We start from the raw sequence: 20,988 nt of genomic DNA on the forward strand, positions 1-20,988 counted from the left end.
ATGGAGCTATATGTAATGAGGTGGCTAGACCTAGAGTCTGTCATACAGAGTGAAGTAAGTCAGAAAGAGAAAGACAAATATTGTATGCTAACTCACATATACGGAATCTAAAAATGGTACTGATGAACTCAGTGACAAGAACAAGGACGTAGATGCAGAGAATGGACTGGAGAACTCGAGGTTTGGGGGGGGCGGGGGGTGAAGGGGAAGCTGAGACGAAGGGAGAGAGTAGCACAGACATATATATAGTACCAGCTGTAAAATAGATAGCCAGTGGGAAGTTGTTGTATAACAAAGGGAGTTCAACTCGAGGATGGAAGATGCCTTAGAGGACTGGGATGGGCAGGGTGGGGGGGACTCGAGGGAGGATGCAGGGGGAGTCAAGGAAGGGAGGGAATACGGGGATATGTGTATAAAAACAGCTGATTGAACTTGGTGTACCCCCCAAAAAATAATAAATAAATAAATAAAATAAAAAAAAAAATACAGGATGCCCAGTTAAACTTGAATTTCAGGTAAAGAACAAGTCATGTTTTAGCATAAGTGTATCCCATGTGGCACTAGCTGGGAGTGAACTAAATAACCTCTAAGCCCACTCCTGGCCTGGAGCACATGGCAGAACGGTCACTGGCAGCCTCCAGGGTTTATGTTCTTGCAGTAGCAGTGATTGAACAGATTTTTTCCTTTAATCAAGTCAGCCCAACTTAGAGAGTGTGTTCAGGGCCTAGAATACGTGAGGGGAGGGCTCCAGGCCTCCTCTGAGCTGCTCATGTTTATTTGAACTGTGGGTGTCTCTGAGTCCCTTCTGGTCTTAATGGTTTACTGGAAACTTACACGGTGGAATCTCGAATCACTTGGGCGTGAAAGGCTCCCACTTTGAACTTTTGAGAACAGAGCCCAGTTTCCAACCAGTGCTCTGGAGGTACTGCTCCAACTGCAAAAGGGCTAGGACCTCACTGTGTGTCCACCTGTGCACAGGGCTAGGAAGATCCGGAACAAAGCTGTGGTCAACACCTCGACCCTGATGAGAGAGTCCAGGGCAGAGAACAACAAACTGCTGCTTGGATGTGGAAACTCCAGAATGTCAGGTAAACCGAGACAGGAGTCAGCGGGGGTCCAAGCCAGCACCAGGAGGCTGGGAGCAGGAGAGAGGGAGTGGGGGAGGCAGTGTGGCCAGGCCCAGGCCTGGGGGCCAACCCTTCCGTGTAGTCTTAGGGGAGCCCTAGGGCAGGCTGGGCACCCCTGGGCCTTCGTCCAGGACATTTTGGCCTGAATGTGATTTACATGCGGTTGTAAGAAATAATGGCCCTGGCCTTTTGAAATGGTTATTTTAGTCTCATTTTTTAATTGCCATTTTTACTTTAAGGCTATTCTTTTCATTGGGACTACTTTTTCCTTACCAGAGTTGGACGGTGGCCATATGGCGTTTGTTCGGCTGATGGCCTCAGGTGGCTAAGTGATATTTGGAGCTCAAGAAGGGTTAGCCCCAGCACCTTCTCTAAGACCGCTCAGCCCTGGCTGCACGTTAGAGTCGCCTGGTGACTGGGTGCCACCTGGACCAATTAATCCATCCCGGGGGCAGCAGTTCCATTTCCCACTGCTGCTGAGAGTCCCTTAAATTGGTCTTACGTTGCTTAAGTATCTCTCTCCTTCCAGAGGTGTCAGCCTGTCTGCTCAGGCCTTCCACTGATCAGAGGAGATGGGTGCACCAGCTGGAGCAGGCCCGGAGGGAATGACAGGAGCACTACGTGGCCATTGCCCCGGTGAGCTCACCGCCTCCACCTGCCAAGGCGGACAACCTGGGGGGATGGGGAGGGGGAAGGGGTGGCCTTGCACTTTACCCAGACACGTACCCATGCCTGGGCTGCTGCCAGGTAGATAATCGGGGAGAGGCGTATCATGTATAATATGTGAATGTGACGTGTTATGTGACGTATGACAAAATTAAATTATTGGCCGAGTTGGGAAGAGAATGACAGGGCATGAAAGGGAAGAAAGCAGACAGGCCATGGTGCATCTGATGAAGGAGGCTGAGGATAGAATTCAAGGCTGTGATAATTAGAATCTGGGGAGAATCTGAGGAATATGATTGTCTTCTGGGGTCTGTGTTGTCATCCTGAACCACGTACCTGGCACTCACCACCAATTCCAGATCATAAATGGGCTGGGATGTGAACTTCGTACCTGGGCCAAGGAGATGCCCTCTCTGCCTCCTGTGAACACCGAGCCTCCCATGACCTTACTCCCCAAAGCCATGAGGCTCTGGACCAACTCCAAAGCCATGGGCCAGACCTGGAGGACTTTAGGAGTGGTGGGAGGGGTCCAGTCCAGATTCTGAAAGGCTCATGAAGCCAGAATAGAAGTGAGCCTCAGGCAGTGGGAGTGGAGTCGGGTGGAGGTCTGTGGCAGCAGCGGTCAGGTTAAGTTAGGGTCCAAGGTCTCTAGAGGTGGCTGCAACCCAGCAGCCAAGTGCCAGGAAAGTAACATCCTGTGTAAGGGGTACCTGGGTTTGTGACTTGGCTGCAAGTGTCAAGTAGGATCCAGAGTGAAGAACACAGGACTCTGCTCTGCATGGACAGTTAGAATCAGAAGAATGTTCATCCTCTTTACTCTTTATCAGAACTCCAGGATTTCAAAGCTTTCCTTGTGTCTGCATAGTTTATTCCAGTTGTTTGACTATCAGTTCTTTGTAACTGCAATTAAAGAATGAATGCATTTAACCGTATTAAAGAATGAATGCATTTCAGTAACCAAGAGAGGGCAATGCAACAAGGCCCCATTTTGCCATCAACATCTGATGGGTGATGAGCTTGCCAGAGGACTTGGGGGAATGAGATGTAGGGCAGCTGGTTTAGTGGAGCCGGGGAAGGATTACCCAGGTAAGGCACCAGAATGGGGCATCCCTACAGGTAGGGATGCTGGGGGCCTGAAGAAATGGCAGGGGTAGAAACTAAAGTGGAGGGGACCATGCGAGAGCAGCTGGGAAGGATGAACAGAGTCGGAAACTGGCTGTGCTTTGCAACAGTCCTGATGGGATGAACGTAGGCCCCTGACCGGTGTCCTGCCGGGACTGCACTCCCTCAGTGAAGCCACTGATCACACTTTCCTCCTCTGGGTTTGCTTTGCCGGCTGAGTTGACAGGATGCACAGACAAATGGCTCCGAGGAACACTGGATAAGAAGGAACATTGCCGTCTGTGCTGTGCTGCCCTGTCTGGTGAGGAAAACCTCTCTGTTTCTCCTCCAGGAGCAGCAGATGATGAAGACCTTTCCGTACCTTCTCAATGTCAACGAAGACCCGCAGCTCACGGGGGTTCTCAAGTACTTCATTCAGGCTGGTACTCACCCCTCTAGACTCGCCCTGACCCTGCTCATGCCTCTTGCCCCCAGGGCATGTTTCTTTTCCTTTTTGATCTTTCCTTTGGTAAAATATATGTAACAGAAAATTCACCATGTGAGTCATCTTTAAGTCTATAGTTCAGCAGCATCAAGTGCCTCCGCATTGTTGTGCAAACATCACCCCACCCATCTCCAGATCATTTCTGTTTTCCCAAACTGAAACTCTGTCCCCGTTAGGCAATAACTCCCCATCAGCCCCTCCCCCAGCCCCTGCAACCACGACCCTACTTCCTGTCCCCATGAATGTGACGATTCCAGATACTCTGCATACGTGCGGTCAGACAGTGTTTGTCCTTTTGTGTCTGGCTTACTTCACTCAGCATGATGTCTTCCGGCTCATCCCTCTTGAAGCGTGGGTCAGGATTTCCTCCCATTTTAAGGCTGAACGATATTCTATTGCACGTGTGTACCACATTCTGTTGATCCGTTCATCCACTGGAAAATGGCACCAGTGTTTAGTCACATCTGCTTTCCCACCCTAGCCCTGTGCACACTCAGGACAGGAGAGGCAGTGGGGGCTGGAGGAGGGGGCAGCCCCGGGAGGCTGGGGTGATGCTCCCAGCACTGTCCTTGGGCTCAGTCACTGGACAGAAACAGAGCTTCACGGACCAGGTCCTTCCCTGTGGCTAGGCTTCAGTGTGTCTCCGAAGGCCCAGGCTCAACAGTTTTTTCCTCAGAATTCCCAAGGAGAAGGTGGAACTTTAAAGAAAAGTTAGCAAATTGGGAGATTGGGATTGACTACTATATATAAAATACATTACTGTACTAATAAGAACCTACAGGGAACCCTACTCAATACTCTGTAATGACCTATATGGGAAAAGAATTTAAAAAAGAATGGATACATGCATATGTATAGCTGAACCTGAAACTAACACAACATGGTAAATCAACTATACTCCAATAAAATTAATTAAAAATTCATTTAAAGTAACAAAAATAAATCTTTAAGCGTTAACATAAATGACACATTCTTAAATAAAAAGTATTTTCCTAAACAAACAAACAAACAAAGGAATATCACTAAAAAGGCAGAAAGTGAAACAATTATCCCCAAGGCGAGGTGATGTCCATGTACCCTCATGACTGAAAATCGCAGTGAGAAAATCCCTTTACATGATCCGATTGGAGAGGAAATGGCACTGCCCAGACATCAGATATGTTAACTTACTAAGGTCAAACCCTGAAAAATTTTGAGAATAACTTATCTTAATTCTTTTCAGGTTTGTGTGATGCTGGTCGGGCAGCTTCAAATGCCATCACTCTTCAAGGTTTGGGGTAAGTTGACGTGACCCAACACCTCTGTCCAGCATTAGACAACTGTGACCACTGCATCCAAAGGAGACTCTCAGAATTCATCTAGCTGTCATCAGGTCAGGCCACAAACCCTGCCAGACAACCAAGGACAAGAAATGACCAGCCTTTCCTTGGGACCCACTCTCATGCCTATGAAGATCGCCTTCAGAGGGCTTTCTTTTCTCACCGAAACCCCTCGTGCTGTGCTCACGTTGTTTCCTTGGCTCTGATCTTGGGAGAAAGGGGATCATTCTCCACAAATGGACATGAGTAGATGGGGCAGGAAATGAAGAGAGGTAGGAGGACAGGCCCACTGCAGGCGGCCCATGCCTTTCGTGGTCCCAACACCAAGAGCAAAAGCAGCCTCGGGTCACTGTGCTGGGAGCCCTCCCCAACCAGACTAATGCAAAGCCCAGACTTTGAGCTGACCCCTCCCTGAGGGCCCCTGAGGACCCACTGCAGGAGCCCCTGTGGAACCACAAGGCGGGTTCGTAAACTCAGAGCAGGCCCCCCCCCCCCCCCCGCCCCATGGCCTCTCTCCTGGGGAGGCTGCTGCTCCAGGGTTTCTTCCCGTCTTCCAGGACCCCTGTGTCCTGACTGTTCACAGACTTCCAGCCAACAGACTCGATCAGCCCCTACAAAGAGGGGCCTTACTGACCATCCCCCCCCACACACCTCAGCCCTCCTGAGTCCGCCCGGGGCCTGTGTGTGTGTGTGTGTTGGGGAGGACTGGTGGGCCCTAACTCAACCTGATCGCTGGCCTCCAGGCCCTTTCCCCTGATGCCTCCTGGGGACCCTCTCATTTCTCCGTCCAACCCCTTCCTTCGGGGACCCTTGTCTAACACACAGGTCTGGAAACAGCTGGGCTCCAGATGAGCTGAGGTTCAAACCTTCCCACAGGACCCCTGAGCACCAGGCAAACAAGGGCTGTGGGTGGTTCATGTGTGTGTCAACATCCCGAACATGGCACACAGCCAAGGAATCCAGGAACATTCTAGAACAGTTATGAAACCGGTCATTCAGGGCACACAGATGACGTCTGTTGGGCAGCCAACCTGACACCTCTGATAATGGCCCCAGATCCTGTAACATCTCAAGTCTATAGATAAAGACTTAAAACGTTATCTGTTTCTATAGATGAAGACCGAGAATCAGACCTAAACGTCTCGGCAATGTGTGGGCTCATTATTAAGTCACCTTCCTAAGTGTCTCTTCTGAAACACCTTTCGTTCCATTTCCCCTCCACTCAACCCCACTGGGCTGCGTGAGTGGGACTGAGACCCTCTGTGAGGGCTCTAGCTTGACTCGAGGTCTCCTGGCTCCTCACAGCTCTCCGAGCTCTGGCGCCGGGGTTTTGGGGTGGAGGGTGAGGTGGTGGTTCTACTAAGGGACGACTGCTTTGTTGTCTCCGCGCTGGAGGGCAGGGTCCCTCACACCTGCCTCTCCCTCTCCACCCACTGAGCCCAGCCAACAGGAGCCCCTCAGGTCTTCCTTGGCAGCTGAAGGCCTCACCTAATTGTGCAAATGAGAAAGAACAACCTATTCACTAAAATCGTAATGTATGTGGTCACTTAGGCATTCTTATCCTTTTAGACTTTCAGATAAACACGCTTCCTTCATGAGTTCAGACGGTCAGGTGACAGTGACGCCACAAGGCAAACGCAAGATCGTTGTCAACGGGGTACCCATCACGACCGGGACGCAGCGGCGGCATCTGGTAACCTCTCCTGCGGAGCCGCGGGGTTTCCTAAGTCCGACCGAGAGAGCTGGAGGGGGCGGGCACGGCTGGGTGCTAACCCTCGTGCCCCCCAGCTGCCGTATCACAGTGACGACAAGGTCGCAGCTGTGCAGCCGGGAGACCTGAGATTAACTCGCCGTGTGTGCTGGGGACGTCATCTCACCTCCCTGGACCTTGCCTGTAAAGCAGAGAGGGGGGAACCAGGTGATCACCAAGACCTGCCATCTCTAACCATGTGACATTTTAGATTTTTAAAACCTGTCATGGAGAGGGACGGCCAGCACCGTGCCAACACTGGGCTCTCCCCATCTCCTGCCACCACCCTGCAGCACAGGGGCTCCAGACGCCTCTCCAGCTCCTTCTCCACCCTGTAGCCACAGAGGGCCTTTTAGACCAGCACACTGGAGCAGACCATCCCTTTCCTCCGGCGACCTCCCCTTTAGGACACCCGAGCGAACCAGCCCATCTCCTGCCTCTCTGGCCTCACGGCTCTGCCTGAGCTTCCTTCGCTCACACGACCCTTTGGATGCTCACAATGAATGTCCCAGGCTCTGGTTGGCAGCAGCCTTCTCTGCCTCACGGAAACTTAGCACACTAGAAGTGTCTCCTTAAACAGTGCACCTTCAGGTCTGTCCACCTCACTACAAATAACTCAATTTCATTCCTTTTTATGGCTGAGTAATATTTCATTGTATATATGTGCCACATCTTCTTTATCCTAGAGTCTGTCATACAGAGTGAAGTAAGCCAGAAAGAGAAAAACAAATACCATATGCTAACGCATATATATGGAATCTAAAAAAATGGTACTGATGAACCCAGTACGAGGGCAAGAATAAAGATGCAGATACAGAGAATGGACTGGAGGACACGGGGCTGGGGGGGGCGAAGGGGAAGCTGGGACGAAGTGACAGAGGAGCATTGACATATATACACCACCAAATGTAAAATAGATGACCAGTGGGAAGCTGCTGCACAACACAGGGAGATCAACTTGATGATGGGTGATGACTTAGAGGGCTGGGATGGGGAGGGAGGAGATATGGGAATATATGTATAAATACAGCTGATTCACTTTGTTGTACAGCAGAAACTAGCACAACAGTGTAAAGCAATTATACTCCAATAAAGAGTTTAAAGAAAAATAGTGCACCTTCCAAGAAGTTCTAATCCCCAGTGTAAATTAGGCCCCCTACACTCTGCAGAAGCCCTGCCATTTTCCTCCCAGTGTCCCTCACAGGCTGTGATTCCATCGTTAGTTTTTCAAGTCCTGGAAGGGAGGGATGGGTCTGTCTGGTCCCCATGGACTCCCACTGCCTGACGGAGAGTGTGGAATAAAGGAAGAAGTCAACAAAAGCACAGAAAAGCAAGAGGCCCCAACTTCCCTCCTCGTTTTTGGGTCTCTTCCCTGTTTGGGGGACTCACAAGGTCTCATGATTTACACAGAGGAGCAGGCTGACCTCACCCCCTCTGGCCTCTTCCCTCTGAGCCCACTGTCTCCTCCCTAGGACTGAATTATTTTGGGATCCAACAGCGCCTACCTCTACATCGGGTTTCCTTCAGAGCGAGGCAGTGAGGACCTGAGCAGATTTGATTATGACTTTTTCCAGCTGGAGAGAGCAGCCGCGGAGGGAGTGAGTGTGGACAAGCTTGGTGAGCAGCCTGGGCCCAACTTCTGGCATTTTCCATGGGTGGGTGTGAAAGCAGATGTTTCCACTGTGTGCTCTCCTGCTTTCCTTCAGAAAATAATCTTTTATTCTGTCAAAATACAATGCTTAGAAAGTTAAGGTATGATTTTCATACAGAGTGAACACACGTCGAAGATTTGTTTAATTCATAAAGCTGTTTCCCTGGTGAATGAGGGTAAAGACATTCAAAGGAGTAAAGAAGAGGGTGGTGGATATAGCACTGGGAGAGGAGGATGCTGAAATGGGATTGCTGGGTCCAGCAGAACTAATTCAAGCTTTCAGGGCAATAATCTTCTCCTGGACAAAAATTCATTTCAATGTGCCAGTCTTCTGTAAATTAACATCTAATGGCTCAGAGTCCGGCCCTAATCAGTAGTCAGTAGTGAGTGTACATCTGCATAGGGGACGAGAGGCTGCTTACACAGACTCTGCTAGGACGTGAAAGGACAGATCCTCAGGCCCTATTTCCATGCTTTGGATGACTTCTTGACAGCTCTCCTTTCACCCCTGAAACCTCTTCTTCTGTGGTCACCATGTGGCTCTCCCATGGGCACACTTGCCAAAGCATCTGGGCCAGGAGATCAGTAGTTGTCAGCTAGCCTGTCCTCTGAGCTCAGTCACCTTTTGCCCGGGTTCCCTGGAGCCCCTTGCCACTGCGGAAAAGCATTTTGTAGGTTATTCTTAACTGTGACGTTTCTTGAAAGGTACAGAAAAGTTTCAAGAGCACTGCACTGAACTCTGAAACACAGTCTGCTCAGATTTCACGTCTAAATATTTTACTACATTTGCTTCATTATATATGTATGTGTGTGTGTATATATGCACACACACATATATATACAGTTTTTTCCTGAACCATTTGAAAGTAGTTGCAGACATGATGCTCCTTTACCCTTAAATACTTCATTGTGTACTTCATAAGGAAAAGAACGCCCTCTTACAAAACTACAGCATAATTATCAATATCAGAAAATTAACAGTGATACAGTACTATTATTTAATCTATGAATTTTGCTCATATTTAACTGTTTCAGTAATTTCCTTTATAAAAAACATTTTGGTTCCAGGGTCCAATCCAGGACCACATTTAGTTGTCATGTCTCTTTGGTCTTTTAAATCTGGAACAAGTCACCAGATGTTTTTGTCTTTCATGACCTTGATAGTTTTGAAGAGTAAAGACCAGTCATTTTGTACAATGTTCCTTTATTTGGGTTTGTATGATGTTTCCTTGTGATTGGATTGAGGTGATATGTTTTTGGCAGAAATGCCAGCAAAGTGATGCTGTAGCCTCTGTGCCTCACATCAGAAGTCACGTGGTATCAGGTTGTCCATTTTTTTGTGTCAGGTTGTCCATTTTTTGTGATCACTCGGTTAAGGCGGTGTCTGCCAGCTTTCTCCACTGTAAAATGACTAAACCCATCTTTTTAACTGATAAATATTTTCTGGGCAGAGACTTTGATATCCTATACCTCATCACGCTTTCATCCACTAATTTTATCATTCTTTGATCACTGGATGATTATAGAATGATTTTTGTCAAATGGTGAATTTCTAGCTCCACCATTTCTCTCCTATTTGTTTATTCATTTGTTTATGTCAGTGTGAACTCAGAGTCCTGTTTTACTCAGTAACTTACAATCTGTTGCTTTCATAATTTGTTTTGATGTGCAAACTGTCCTGGATTTGGCCAGCGGGAGCTCCTTCAAACTGGATTCGGTGTCTTCCTGACATTTCTCCTCATTCTTTAAACACTAGCCTACTTTCTGCCATCAAAAAATGTTCCAGGTTCGTCTTGTGGGCTCTCAGTCCCAGCTCTGGTGTCAGTCATTTCTCCAAGGATCCTGATTCCTTTTGGGGGAGAATGACATTTATAAACCAAGACCTGGGGCTATGTGTGCAAACTGCTATACAGATGCATGGTTCCCACACACATATTATAGCTTCACCTATTCTGTAAAACCATAAGTTCATACTAATACCTCCAATTCCAGTTCACTACTGCAGGGTTTATCTTTCCCTTGGTGGGCAAACATATGTTTGTCCATTTTCTCCACGTGTCCTCTGGATTCCATCCCCTCTCATCTTCTCAAGCATTTGTCTCTGAAGAGCCCCCTGCCCCTGCCCTCCTGCATCACTAAATGCCCTCCATGGGTCATTCTATCACATGCAGACACGCTGCACTATCTTCCGCCGTAAAAGCAAACAAAGCTCTACCTAGACCCACATCTCCCTCGAGCTACTGCCGTATTTCTTTCTGTTCCCTTTTATAGAAAACCAGTAAGCTGTTTCCATTTTCTCATCTCCAGTCTGGCTTCCCTCCCACCCGTGCCTTGACCCTGATCCCTCCGCATTCCAGATCGAGCAGGTACTTGTCTGCACACATCTTACTTGGCAACATCGTACATGGTTGAGCCCTCCCTCCTTTCTGAAATATTCTACTCTTGGCACCATATGTCCTCCTGGTTTTTTTCTAGGCCACTTCTTCCATATTCCCTTTCCTGGCTCCTCCTCCATCTAACCCATCTTGAAATTCCGAGTGCCCCAGAGCTTGGACCTTGGGGCTCTTTTCCAGATGGATGCTTTCCCCACTTTGCCCTCATCATTCTCAGTGGCTCTGTGCCATCCATCTATGCTAACAATCTTCAGCTCCTCTGTCTTCTTGCTGTCCACTTGATATCTCTTGAAATCCTGACCCAGCCGCCTTCTTGATATCTCTGCTTGCAAGACTCACAGGCATCTCAACATGAAAGTGTCCAAAACAGAGCCTGGATTCCCCACTCACTCCAAGCCTGTTCTCATTCCCAGAAGTTACCATCTTGGCAAACTGCTCAAGCCAAAAATCTAGGCTTCCCCCCTTCCCTCACTTCTTCATTCATTCCGCCTTTTCTCCATCCTCCTGTGCTACCATTTTAGTGCATTGTCTTCTCTTGTCTGAACAGTGTGGTCATTTCTGAACTTATCAGTTCATGATATGCTTGGGAAGCAAAATATTCACCAAACTCTCAGTGTTCTTAGCATAAAGACCAAAATCCTTACCATGTTCTTGAAGGCCCTGTATGATCTACCACATGCTTTCTTTTCAACCTCATCTCATACCACTCTCTCCTCACCCCACTTTGAACCTTATGGTCTCCTTTCTGCCCCTCAAACACATCAAGCCCTTTCTGCCTCAGGGCCTTTGCACTTACTGCTTCTTTCTCTTTGCATCTTTGGCTCATTCTCGTCTTTCATCTCTTAGCTCAAATATTACCTCCTCAGACAGATCTTCCCCTTTCTTGACTTCATTTGTTTAGTCTTTCTTATATAACTCTATTTCTTTCCCAGCATTTATCACATTTAAAAATTATTTTATGTATTAGTTTATTTGATTATTATTCATTTGCCCACCTGAGAATATAAACTCTTGCTAGGATTTTTTTTTTTATCCATTCATTTATATATTTCTTCACCCAACAAGTATTTACTGAGCTCCTACTTGTGCCAGATGTGGTTCTAAGCCCTGGGGGTCCAGCAGTTCGCAGTGTCCTGTCCTTACAGAGCTGAAGAGAGCGCATTCACTTCCAATCCCCTAGCAATGGGCCTTCAGTACCTGTTTCCTGAATGAATGATGAGTGAGATTAACCAGATCAGCCCTCGCACAGAAGCTTAGTCACGCACATCTGCGAGGCCGAGGGCCCAAACGTGGGCACATCCTGCTCTGTTCTGTCTGAGAGCACCCTGCCCCAGGAGCCCCATGTCCTGGATACCGTGTTCCTCCCAGGGCTGGGCAAGCCGGGCTGTGCTGCCCGCTCCCCTCCCAGCCTCACCCAGGGGCCTTCTGGGCCTATAGAAGCTGTGGCCCAACAGCTAAAGATGCTGACTGGGAGCCTGGAGAGACAGTGATGAACAAAATCCAGATCCTGGCCTAGAATAAATTACAGCCTTAGGTTTCTGGGTCAAAAGTTCCCCTTATCTTCTCAGCCCAGCCTCCATTCTCTAGCAAAAGCCTGGGATTTCCCGTGGGCAGGAGCATTCAGGACGACGCATTCTGACATCTCCCTTTGTCCGTCTCTTCCCTTCCCTCAGGTGGAGGCTCTTGATCACCTTGCTTCCCCTCCTCTCCCCAAGCGCCGGCTCACTCCCCTCAGGGGAGGCCGTGTACCAGGGCCCCTGGAAGCCAGATGAGCTTGGGCTCCACTGAGGTCTCTGACTGTGCCGGGCTTCCCAAAGAAGGAGCATCTCACGCACGCCAGTTCCTGCGCTTCTCTCCGGCCCACGCACCCTGCCTGAACTTGCCTTATAAACCCATGCGCGGAGAGCTGTGGGGTGCGCCTATCTACGTGCAAAATAGTTCCTCCCTTCTTCCTACACCAAAGATTTTTCTTCAAAATTTTAGCAAAATAAATTGATTTGATATTCACCTCCTTGTTCATTTTCTGCAAGTTCCTAACCAAAAGCAAGCAAACAAGACTCTCTCATAGCAAGGCTGGAAACCCCATCTCTTCATTTATTTATTCACAGGGTTGACGGCACACCTGCCTTCGCAGCCCAGGGCTGGCGGCACAACGAGGTTGAACAAGCCTCAGGTGCTGGGTTAAAGGCGCTCAATACCAGCAAGGTCTGTGGGTCCTCAGAGCGGCCGGTGGGCAGTTCTAGGGAGTCAGACGTCAGGTCAGGGAATGCCTAAATAGTTGAGAGTTCCTGGCACAAGGCAGCACCAGCTGGGGTCTGGCAGGGGCATTGGCTCACCCATCATCGCGGTGATTCCCTCCTCTAGGCCACTCCAAATAGAAGTAAGAACAGGTTGCTTCTGTGCCAGCTGTGGCTTCAGGAGAAATCCCCAGACCTTCCTTTGGCCAACTGTATTCTTCCTGCCCCAGCCTCCTCCCTGGACAGTCTGGAGGCATCGTGGGTCAAGGAACCCAGACCAAGAGAACCAGGGAACCAGAGAGACTCCTGCCACGGTGCTGCTGAGATTCATGGGTTAAGTTGAGCAACTGCTTAAGTAAAGCCAGGCAGTGTCTTTTCCTCCTCACTTAGTTTTCTTTCTCCTTTCTTTGTTTGCTTTTTGTTTTTTAATTACATGCTTATGATTTTAAAATGTAAATATTTGATGAACAATTGAATGAACAAGTGAAGGAACCAACAAGCATGTAAATTTATTCCTGGCTGAAAAGTATCCCAGAACCAATGAGCGACTCCCTTTCTCTCTTATCTTTCCTAGGTGCTGTGAACAGTGGAGATGGGAAGGCAGACCCCAGTGTCCTGGCTGTGTTCCAGGAGTACATCAAACTGATGCCACTGGTTGCAGAAGCAAATCAGATGAGTGAAGAGCTGAAGAAGGTAAGGCTAGATAATAGTAAAATCTCAGCTCCAGAAAGGATCTCAGAGAATGGATTCAATGCGCCCGTCACTCTCACTGCCCTGAACTGGCTTCATGGTATAGATATGCCAGACACGTGAGCCTGGAAAGGGTAGGCGTTTTGCCCAAGACCCCACAGGGAGCTAGCGACAGGGCCTCAGCCAACACCCAGGCCTCTTCAGTCCCAGCCTCGAGTCCATTCTTTCCACCTCTGGCCCCCACGGCTGCGGCACCACCAGGACCCCAGACCAACGCTTGCTTGCCATGGCCACCCCACCTCCCAGATTGTCCCCTCGAGGCCATCTCTGGGTGCAGGCACCCTGGTGGCTTCTCTGCTACAGAGAAGGCCTGGATTGGGGTTTGCTCCCTGGTGACACAGGATCCCAGTCATCAGGATACTTGTATGAGAATCAGTCACTTTGGTGAGGTCTGCAGGTGTGTTAGTTCCAGGATGCCGTTGAGAAATTCGGGTGCTTTGTCATTTCTCTTGTGGGAAATCCAGGGTGGACCATCTTTTTTCGGAAAGCCTGAGTGTGGAGAGAATGAAAAATAAATGGCAAAGATGGTATAGGCTGGTAAATGTAGGATTCTTTAGTAAGAAGTGTTTTTCTTATCAGGGACTTAAAATGGAGCTTAAAGTGAAGAATTTAGCATCGTCAGACTCCAGGGGCGGTGAGCTACGGAAAGAGGTCATGGTCAAGGTCACCGACCAAAGGACTCATCAGGTGAGGCTGCCTCTGGGGGCAGGTGTGAGACTCCACAAAGTGTTTCTGAGGAGCTTTCCTAGGGACACAGGTTAGTTTTACCTACTAGAGCCTGTGGAGACCAAGCAGAGGGACAAGATAGATTCCAAGTGTGAGTGGGATTCTGGGGGACAGACTCTGGGGAGAGGGGGACCCTCCTCCGCTTGTCCCCTCCTGGGCCTCTCTCCCCCACAGCACCAAGACCTGGGATCTTTCCAACCAATGGACAGTGAGCGCTTTCTGTTTATTTTTATCAAGACTCCAAATCTTTAGTACCAGAAGGGAGCCTGAAAGTGTATCCAACTGATAATGGTGTCTGTGTGAGCGGCAGAGAGAGAGAGAGAGAAAGAGCGTGCTGCCATCCTGAGCAATGAGAAAATCCACACTTTCGTTAAGACTCCAGGACTTCCAGGTGGCGCAGTGATTGGGAATCCGCCTGCCATTGCAGAGGACATGGGTTTGATCCCTGCTCCAGGAAGATACCACATGCCTCAGAGCAGCTAAGCCCATGGGCCACAACTATTGAGCCTGTGCTCTAGAGCCCATGAGCCACAACTATTGAGCCTGTGCTCTAGAGCCCATGAGCCACAACTATTGAGCCCATGGGCCGCAACTGCTGAAGCCTGTGCGCCTGGAGGCTGTTCTCCACAATGAGGAGCCTGTGCACCACAATGAAGAGTAGCCCCTGCTCATTGTAACTTGAGAAAACTCGTGTGCAGCAACGAAGACCCAAATAAATAAATTTATTAAAAAAAAAACAAAAAAACTCCAGAAGAGGCTGTTTCATAAACTCCACTGGCTGGTTTATTCCCGTGTGTGACATTGCTCACTGTCAGGAAGGCCCTTCTTAGGCACTCAAGACCCCTTTCCTCGCCCTCTGCCTAACAAAAAAGAGTGGGCCTGTAGCTGGTGTCCTTCATGCCTTCAGAGCAGCCCTCCAGCAAAATGTTCACTACTCCTTAGTGCATCTTCAGAGGATGTGCCCCTAATTCTCAGGTGACCTTTGGGTGAGCTGCTCCCTCCCAATCCTTGGTGCACACATGCCTCCTTAGCAGTAAGTCTTGTAGCAAACATGCTGCTGGAGGAGGGGCTGGATGTGGCTGGGGACTTTTCCATCACTGGATGATCTACTCTACCGAACAACTAACTGGTGCTTCCCTGGGTTTGAAATGGCAGAATTTCATTCTTTTTTATGGCTGAGTAATATTCCATTGTGTGTACACACACACACACACACACACACACACACACATCTTCTTAAACCAATCATCTGTGCACGGGCACTTGGGTTGTTTCCATGTCTTGTAAATAGTGCTGCTATGAACATTGGGGTGCATGTATCTTTTTGAATTAGAGTTTTCTTTTCCAGATATATGCCCAGGAGTGGGATTGCTGGATCATATGGTAGCTCTATTTTTAGTTTTTTAAATCTCCATACTGTTTTCCATAGTGGCTGGGTGAATTAACATTCCCACCAACAGTGGGCTAGGGCTCCCTGTCCTCCACATCCTGGCCAACATTTGTTATTTGTAGATTTTTTAATGATGGCCATTCTGACAGGTGGGAGATGATCTCTCATTGTGGTTTTGATTTGCAGTTCTCTGATGATTAGTGACGTTGAGCATCTTTTCACGTTCCTCTTGGCCATCTGTATATCTTCTCTGAAAAAATATCTATTCAGGTCTTCTGCCCATTTTTTTTTTACTCTAAAATATGAAACGCATCATGAATTTGCATGTCATCCTTGTGCAGAGACCATGCTAATCTTCTCTGTATCATTCCAGTTTTAGGATACATGCTGCCAAAGTGAGCACTCTTCAGTCCATTTTTTAATGAGGTTTTTTTTTTTTTTTTTTTATTGAGTTGTATGAGCTGTTAATACATTTTGGATATTAACCCCTTATCAGTCATATCATTTGCAAATATTTTCTCCCATTCAGTATGTTGTGTTTTCATTTTGTTGATGGTTTCCTTTGCTGTGCAAAAGCTTCTAAGTTGAATTAGGTCCCATTGTTTTCTTTTGTTTGTTTGTTTGTTTCTGGCCATGCCACTTGGCATGCAGGATCTTAGTTCCCTGACCAGGGATCAAACCTGTGACCCCTGCAGTGGAAGCGCAAAGTCTTAACCACTGCACCATCAGGGCAGTGCCCCATTGGTTTACTTTATTTATTTATTTATTTAAATTCTGACAATGTTTTTTATTATTATTTTTTGTGTGGTTTTGTTTGTTTTTGTTGTTGTTCTAACGAAGTAGAACCTTTATTTTGTTCCCAAATAAAGTCTTATGGGTGACTATAATACATAAAACAAATACAAAGCAAGCTCATTGATTGGTGCAGGGGGAGGTTTGAGGAAAACAGTTTAAAAACCAACCTCAAGTTTACAAAGTCCTTGGGATACTCAACTCGGATGTATAGAACTTTGTTCCACTGTCTAGACAAAGTCAAGTGTGAGATTGCATTTCCCCGTAGAGTCAATGATTTCTCTAAGGAGAGGAGCAATTCCTCTCAAAATGAATTATTTTTTTCTTTCTTTTTCCCATAAACTATCATTTTACATTGTGATGAAAGTGATTTTTAATGCTTAACTTAGACCAGTCTCATTGATTTGCATTAATTTGTACATTTTATGTTCTTGTTTGTTTGCTTTTTTTAAAAAATCAGTTTTTCTTGGGGTATAGTTGCTTTACAAGGTTGTGTTACTGTAGAGCAAAGTGAGTCAGCTATACATATACATGTATCCCCTCTTTTTTGGATATCCTTTCCATTTAGGCCACCACAGAGCATTGAGTGTTCCCTGTGCTATACAGTAGGTTCTCATTAGTTATGTATTTTGTACATAGTATCAATAGTGTATATAGGTCAATCGCAATCTCCCAATTCCTCCCACCCCCCTTTCCTCCTTGGTATCTATACATTTGATCTCTATGTCTGTGTCTCTATTTCTGCTTTGCAAATAAGATCATGTATACTGTTTTTCTAGATTCCACATATATGCATTAATATACGATATTTGTTTTTCTCTTTCTGATGTAACTCACTCTGTATGACAGTCTCTAAGGCTATCCACATCTCTACAAATGACCCAATTTCATTCCTTTTATGGATGAGTAATTTTCCATTGCATATATGCACCACATCTTTATCCATTCCTCCACTGATGGACATTTAAGTTGCTTCCATGTCCTGGCTATTGTAAATAGTGCTGCAATGAACATTGGGGTGCATGTGTCTTTTTGAATTATGTTTTTCTCTGGGTATATGCCCAGTAGTGGGATTGCTGGTTCACATGGTAGTTGTATTTTTGTTTTTTTAAGGAACCTCCATACTGTTCTCCATAGTGGCTGTATCAGTTTACATTTCCACCAAGAGTGCAGAAGGATTCCCTTTCCTTCATACCCTCTCCAGCATTTATTGTGTGTAGATTTTTTTCATGGTGGCCATTGTGACTGGTGTGAGGTGATATCTCATTGTAGTTTTGATTTGCATTTCTCTAATAATTAGTGATGTTGAGTATCCTTTTATATGCCTCTTGGCCATCTGTATGTCTTCTTTGGAGAAGTGTCTATTTAGGTCTTTCACCCATTTTTTGATTGGGTTGTTTTTTTGATATTGAACTGCATGAGTTGCTTGTATATTTTGGAGATTAATCCTTTGTTGCTTCATTTGCAAATATTTTCTCCCATTCTGAGGGTTGTCTTTTTGTCTTGTTTATGATTTCCTTTGCTGTGCAAAAGGTTTGAAGTTTCATTAGGTTCCATTTGTTTATTTTTGTTTTTATTTTCATTACTCTAGGAGGTGGGTAAAAAAATCTTGCTATGATTTATGTCAAAGAGTGTTCTGCCTATGTCTTCCTCTAAGAATTTTATAGTGTCTGGCCTTACATTTAGGTGTTTAACCCGTTTTGAGTTTACTTTTGTATATGGTGTGAGAAAATGTTCTAATTCCATTATTTTATATGTAGCTATCCAGTTTTCCTAGCACCACTTATTGAAGAAACTGTCTTTTCTCCATTGTATATTCTTGCCTCCTTTGTCACAGATTAATTGAACATAGGTGCATGTTTATTTCTGGGCTCTGTATGCTGTTTCCTTGATCTATATGTCTGTTTTGTGCTGTATCATGTTATTTTGATTATTGTAACTTTGTAGTTTAGTCTGAACTCAGGGAGCATGATACTTCCCTCTTTGTTCTTTCTTCTCAAGATAGCTTTGGCAATTTGGAGTCTTTTGTGGTTTCATATAAATTTTAGAATTGTTTTTCTAGTTCTGAAAAATGTCATGGGAATTTTGATAGGGCTTGCATTAAATCTGTAGATTGCTTTGGGTAGGTATGGACTTTTTAACAGTATTAAGTTTTCCAGTCCATGAACATGGGATATCTTTCCATTTCTTTGAATCATCTTCAACTTCCTTCATCAATGTTTTACAGTTTTCAGAGTACAGATCTTTCACCTGCTTAGTTAAGTTTCTTCCTAGGTATTTTATTCTTTTTTTTTGCAATTGTAGATGGGAGTGTTTTCTTGAATTCTCTTCCTGATAGCTCATAATTAGTGTATAGAAAGACAACAGATTTCTGTATTTTAATCTTGTATCCTGCAACTTTATTGAATTCATTTAATAGCTCTAATAGTCTTTTGGTGTTGAGTTTATGGTTTTCTATATATCAAATTATGTCATCTGCAAATAGTGACAGTTTTACATCTTCCCTTTCAATTTGGGTGCCTTTTATTCTTTTTCTTGTCTGATTGCTGTGTCTAGGACTTCTAATACTATGTTAATTAGAGGTGGTAACTGGGCAGCTTTGTCTTGTTCCTGATTTCAGAGGAAAGTCTTTCAGCTTTTCACCATTGAGTATGGTGTTAGCTGCAGCTTTGTCATAAATGGCATTTATTATGTTGAGATATGTTCCCTCTATACTCACTTTGATGAGTTTTTATCATGAATGTAAAGCTTGTTTAGTGGTGCTGAACTCTTTTACATTTTGCTTGTCTGTAAAACTTTATGTCTCCTTTAAATCTGAATTATAGCCTTGCTGGGTACAGTATTCTTGGTTGTAGGGTTTTTTCCTTTCATCATTTAAAATATATCATGCCAATCCCTTCTGGCCAGCAAAGTTTCTGCTGAAAAGTTAGCTAATAGCCTAATGGGAGTTCTCTTGTATGTAACTTGTTGCTCTTCTCTTTCTGCATTTAAAAAAATATTTATTTTTTGGATGCATGTGGTCTTAGTTGCAGCACACAGGATCTTTTGTTGCAGTGCATGGGCTCTTCAATGTGGTATGCAGACTTCTCTCTAGGTGTGGTGCATGGGCTCCAGAGTGCACAGGCTGTAGTTGTGGAATGTGGGCTCTGAAGCACACAGGCTCAGTTGTTGTGGTGCACAGGCTTAGTTGACCTGTGGCATGTGGGATCTTAGTTCCCTGACCAGGGATCGAACTAGTGTCCCCTGCATTGCAAGATGGATTCTCAACCACTAGACCACCAGGGAAATCCCTCTTTTTCTGCTTTTAAGAGTCTCTCTTTATCTTTAATTTTTGTCATTTTCATTATGTGTCCTGGTGTAGATGTTTTTGAGATCATCTTATTTGGGACTCTCTGTGCTTCCTGTACTTGAATGTCTGTCTCCTTTCCCAAGTTAGAGAATTTTTGAGCTGTTATTTCTTCAAATAAGTTTTCTGCCCTTTTCTCTCTCTCTTTTCCTCCTCCTGGGACCCCTATATTGCAAATGTTAATATGGTTGATGTTGTCCCAGAGGTGTCTTAACCTGTCCTTCTTTAAAAAATTCTTTTTTTTTTATGTGCAGCTTCGGTGATTTCCACTACTCTCTCTTCCAGTTTGCTGATCTGTTCCTCTATATCATCTAATCAACTGTTGATTCCTTCTAGTGTATTTTTTCATTTCAGTTGTTGCATTCTTCAGCTTTGTTTGGTTCTTTTTTATATTTCCTAAATATTTGTTAAACTTCTCATTTGTGTTCCTCCATTCTTCTCCTGAGTTCTCTGAGTATCTTTATGATCATTACGTAGAATGCTTTATTGGATAGGTTGCTTATCTCCATTTCACTTTGTTCTTGTTTTTTATCTTCCCTCATTTGGAACATATTTCTTTTTTGCCTTTTCTTGACTAATCTGGTAGGTTGGTTACATCTCCCAATCTTGGAGAAGTGGCTTTTTCTAGGAGACATCCTGTGTGTCCCAGCACTGCCCTCCTCTCTGGTCTCCATAGTTATATGCTATAGGAGTGCCTTCTATGTGGGCTGTGTGGACCCTTCTCTTGTAATGGGATGACTACTGTGGGTGGCCTGATAGGTGTGGCTGGCCCCTGGTTTAGTTGGTTGCCAGGTCATGCCTTTTGCAGAGGTTGCCAGCCACTTGTGGTTGGGGCTGGGTTATGAGGCAGCTAGCTGTGGAGCCCCAGGGGTCCTGAATCTAGTTCTGGCCCACTGTCTGGAGCTGGGTCCTGGGGTGGCTGTTTGCAAGGCCAGGGGTCTCAGATCTACTGTTGCCTGCTAGTGGGTGGGGCCAGTTCCTGAAATGGCTGTTTGTGTTACCCAGGGTGTCCCAACTCTGGTGTCGGCCCACTGGTGTGTGGGGCTGGATTCTGAGGCAGCTCCTGAGATGCCCAAGTTTCTCAGAGCTGCTATTGGCTTGCTGGTGGGCAGGATTGGGGCTTGTGGGGTCCCAGGGCTAGTGCTGGCCTGCTGGTGAGGCCAGGTCCTGGGGTCTCTGGCTGCAGAGTTCTACAGGTCCCAGCATTGCTGCTGACCTGCAGGTGGGTGAGGCCA

General features: G+C 46.2%; 1 protein-coding gene and 1 non-coding gene across 2 annotated transcripts in view; one reads left to right on the plus strand and one right to left on the minus strand.

Annotated features, from left to right (window-relative positions):
• LOC130849799 (kinesin-like protein KIF28P) overlaps positions 1–20,988 on the plus strand; it is a 79,464-nt gene that overhangs the window by 37,532 nt on the left and 20,944 nt on the right. Inside the window, 8 exon segments of the mRNA XM_057728978.1 lie at positions 979–1,059; positions 2,082–2,091; positions 3,265–3,353; positions 3,563–3,604; positions 6,288–6,411; positions 7,941–8,085; positions 13,324–13,442; positions 14,079–14,186. Coding sequence (XP_057584961.1) covers positions 979–1,059; positions 2,082–2,091; positions 3,265–3,353; positions 3,563–3,604; positions 6,288–6,411; positions 7,941–8,085; positions 13,324–13,442; positions 14,079–14,186 — 718 coding nt within the window.
• Positions 15,912–16,018, minus strand: LOC130850555 (U6 spliceosomal RNA). The gene has a single exon (XR_009052927.1). It is a non-coding gene; the product is annotated as a U6 spliceosomal RNA (small nuclear RNA).

This window comes from Hippopotamus amphibius, chromosome 3, assembly GCF_030028045.1.
Source record: "Hippopotamus amphibius kiboko isolate mHipAmp2 chromosome 3, mHipAmp2.hap2, whole genome shotgun sequence".
NCBI lineage: Eukaryota > Metazoa > Chordata > Mammalia > Artiodactyla > Hippopotamidae > Hippopotamus > Hippopotamus amphibius.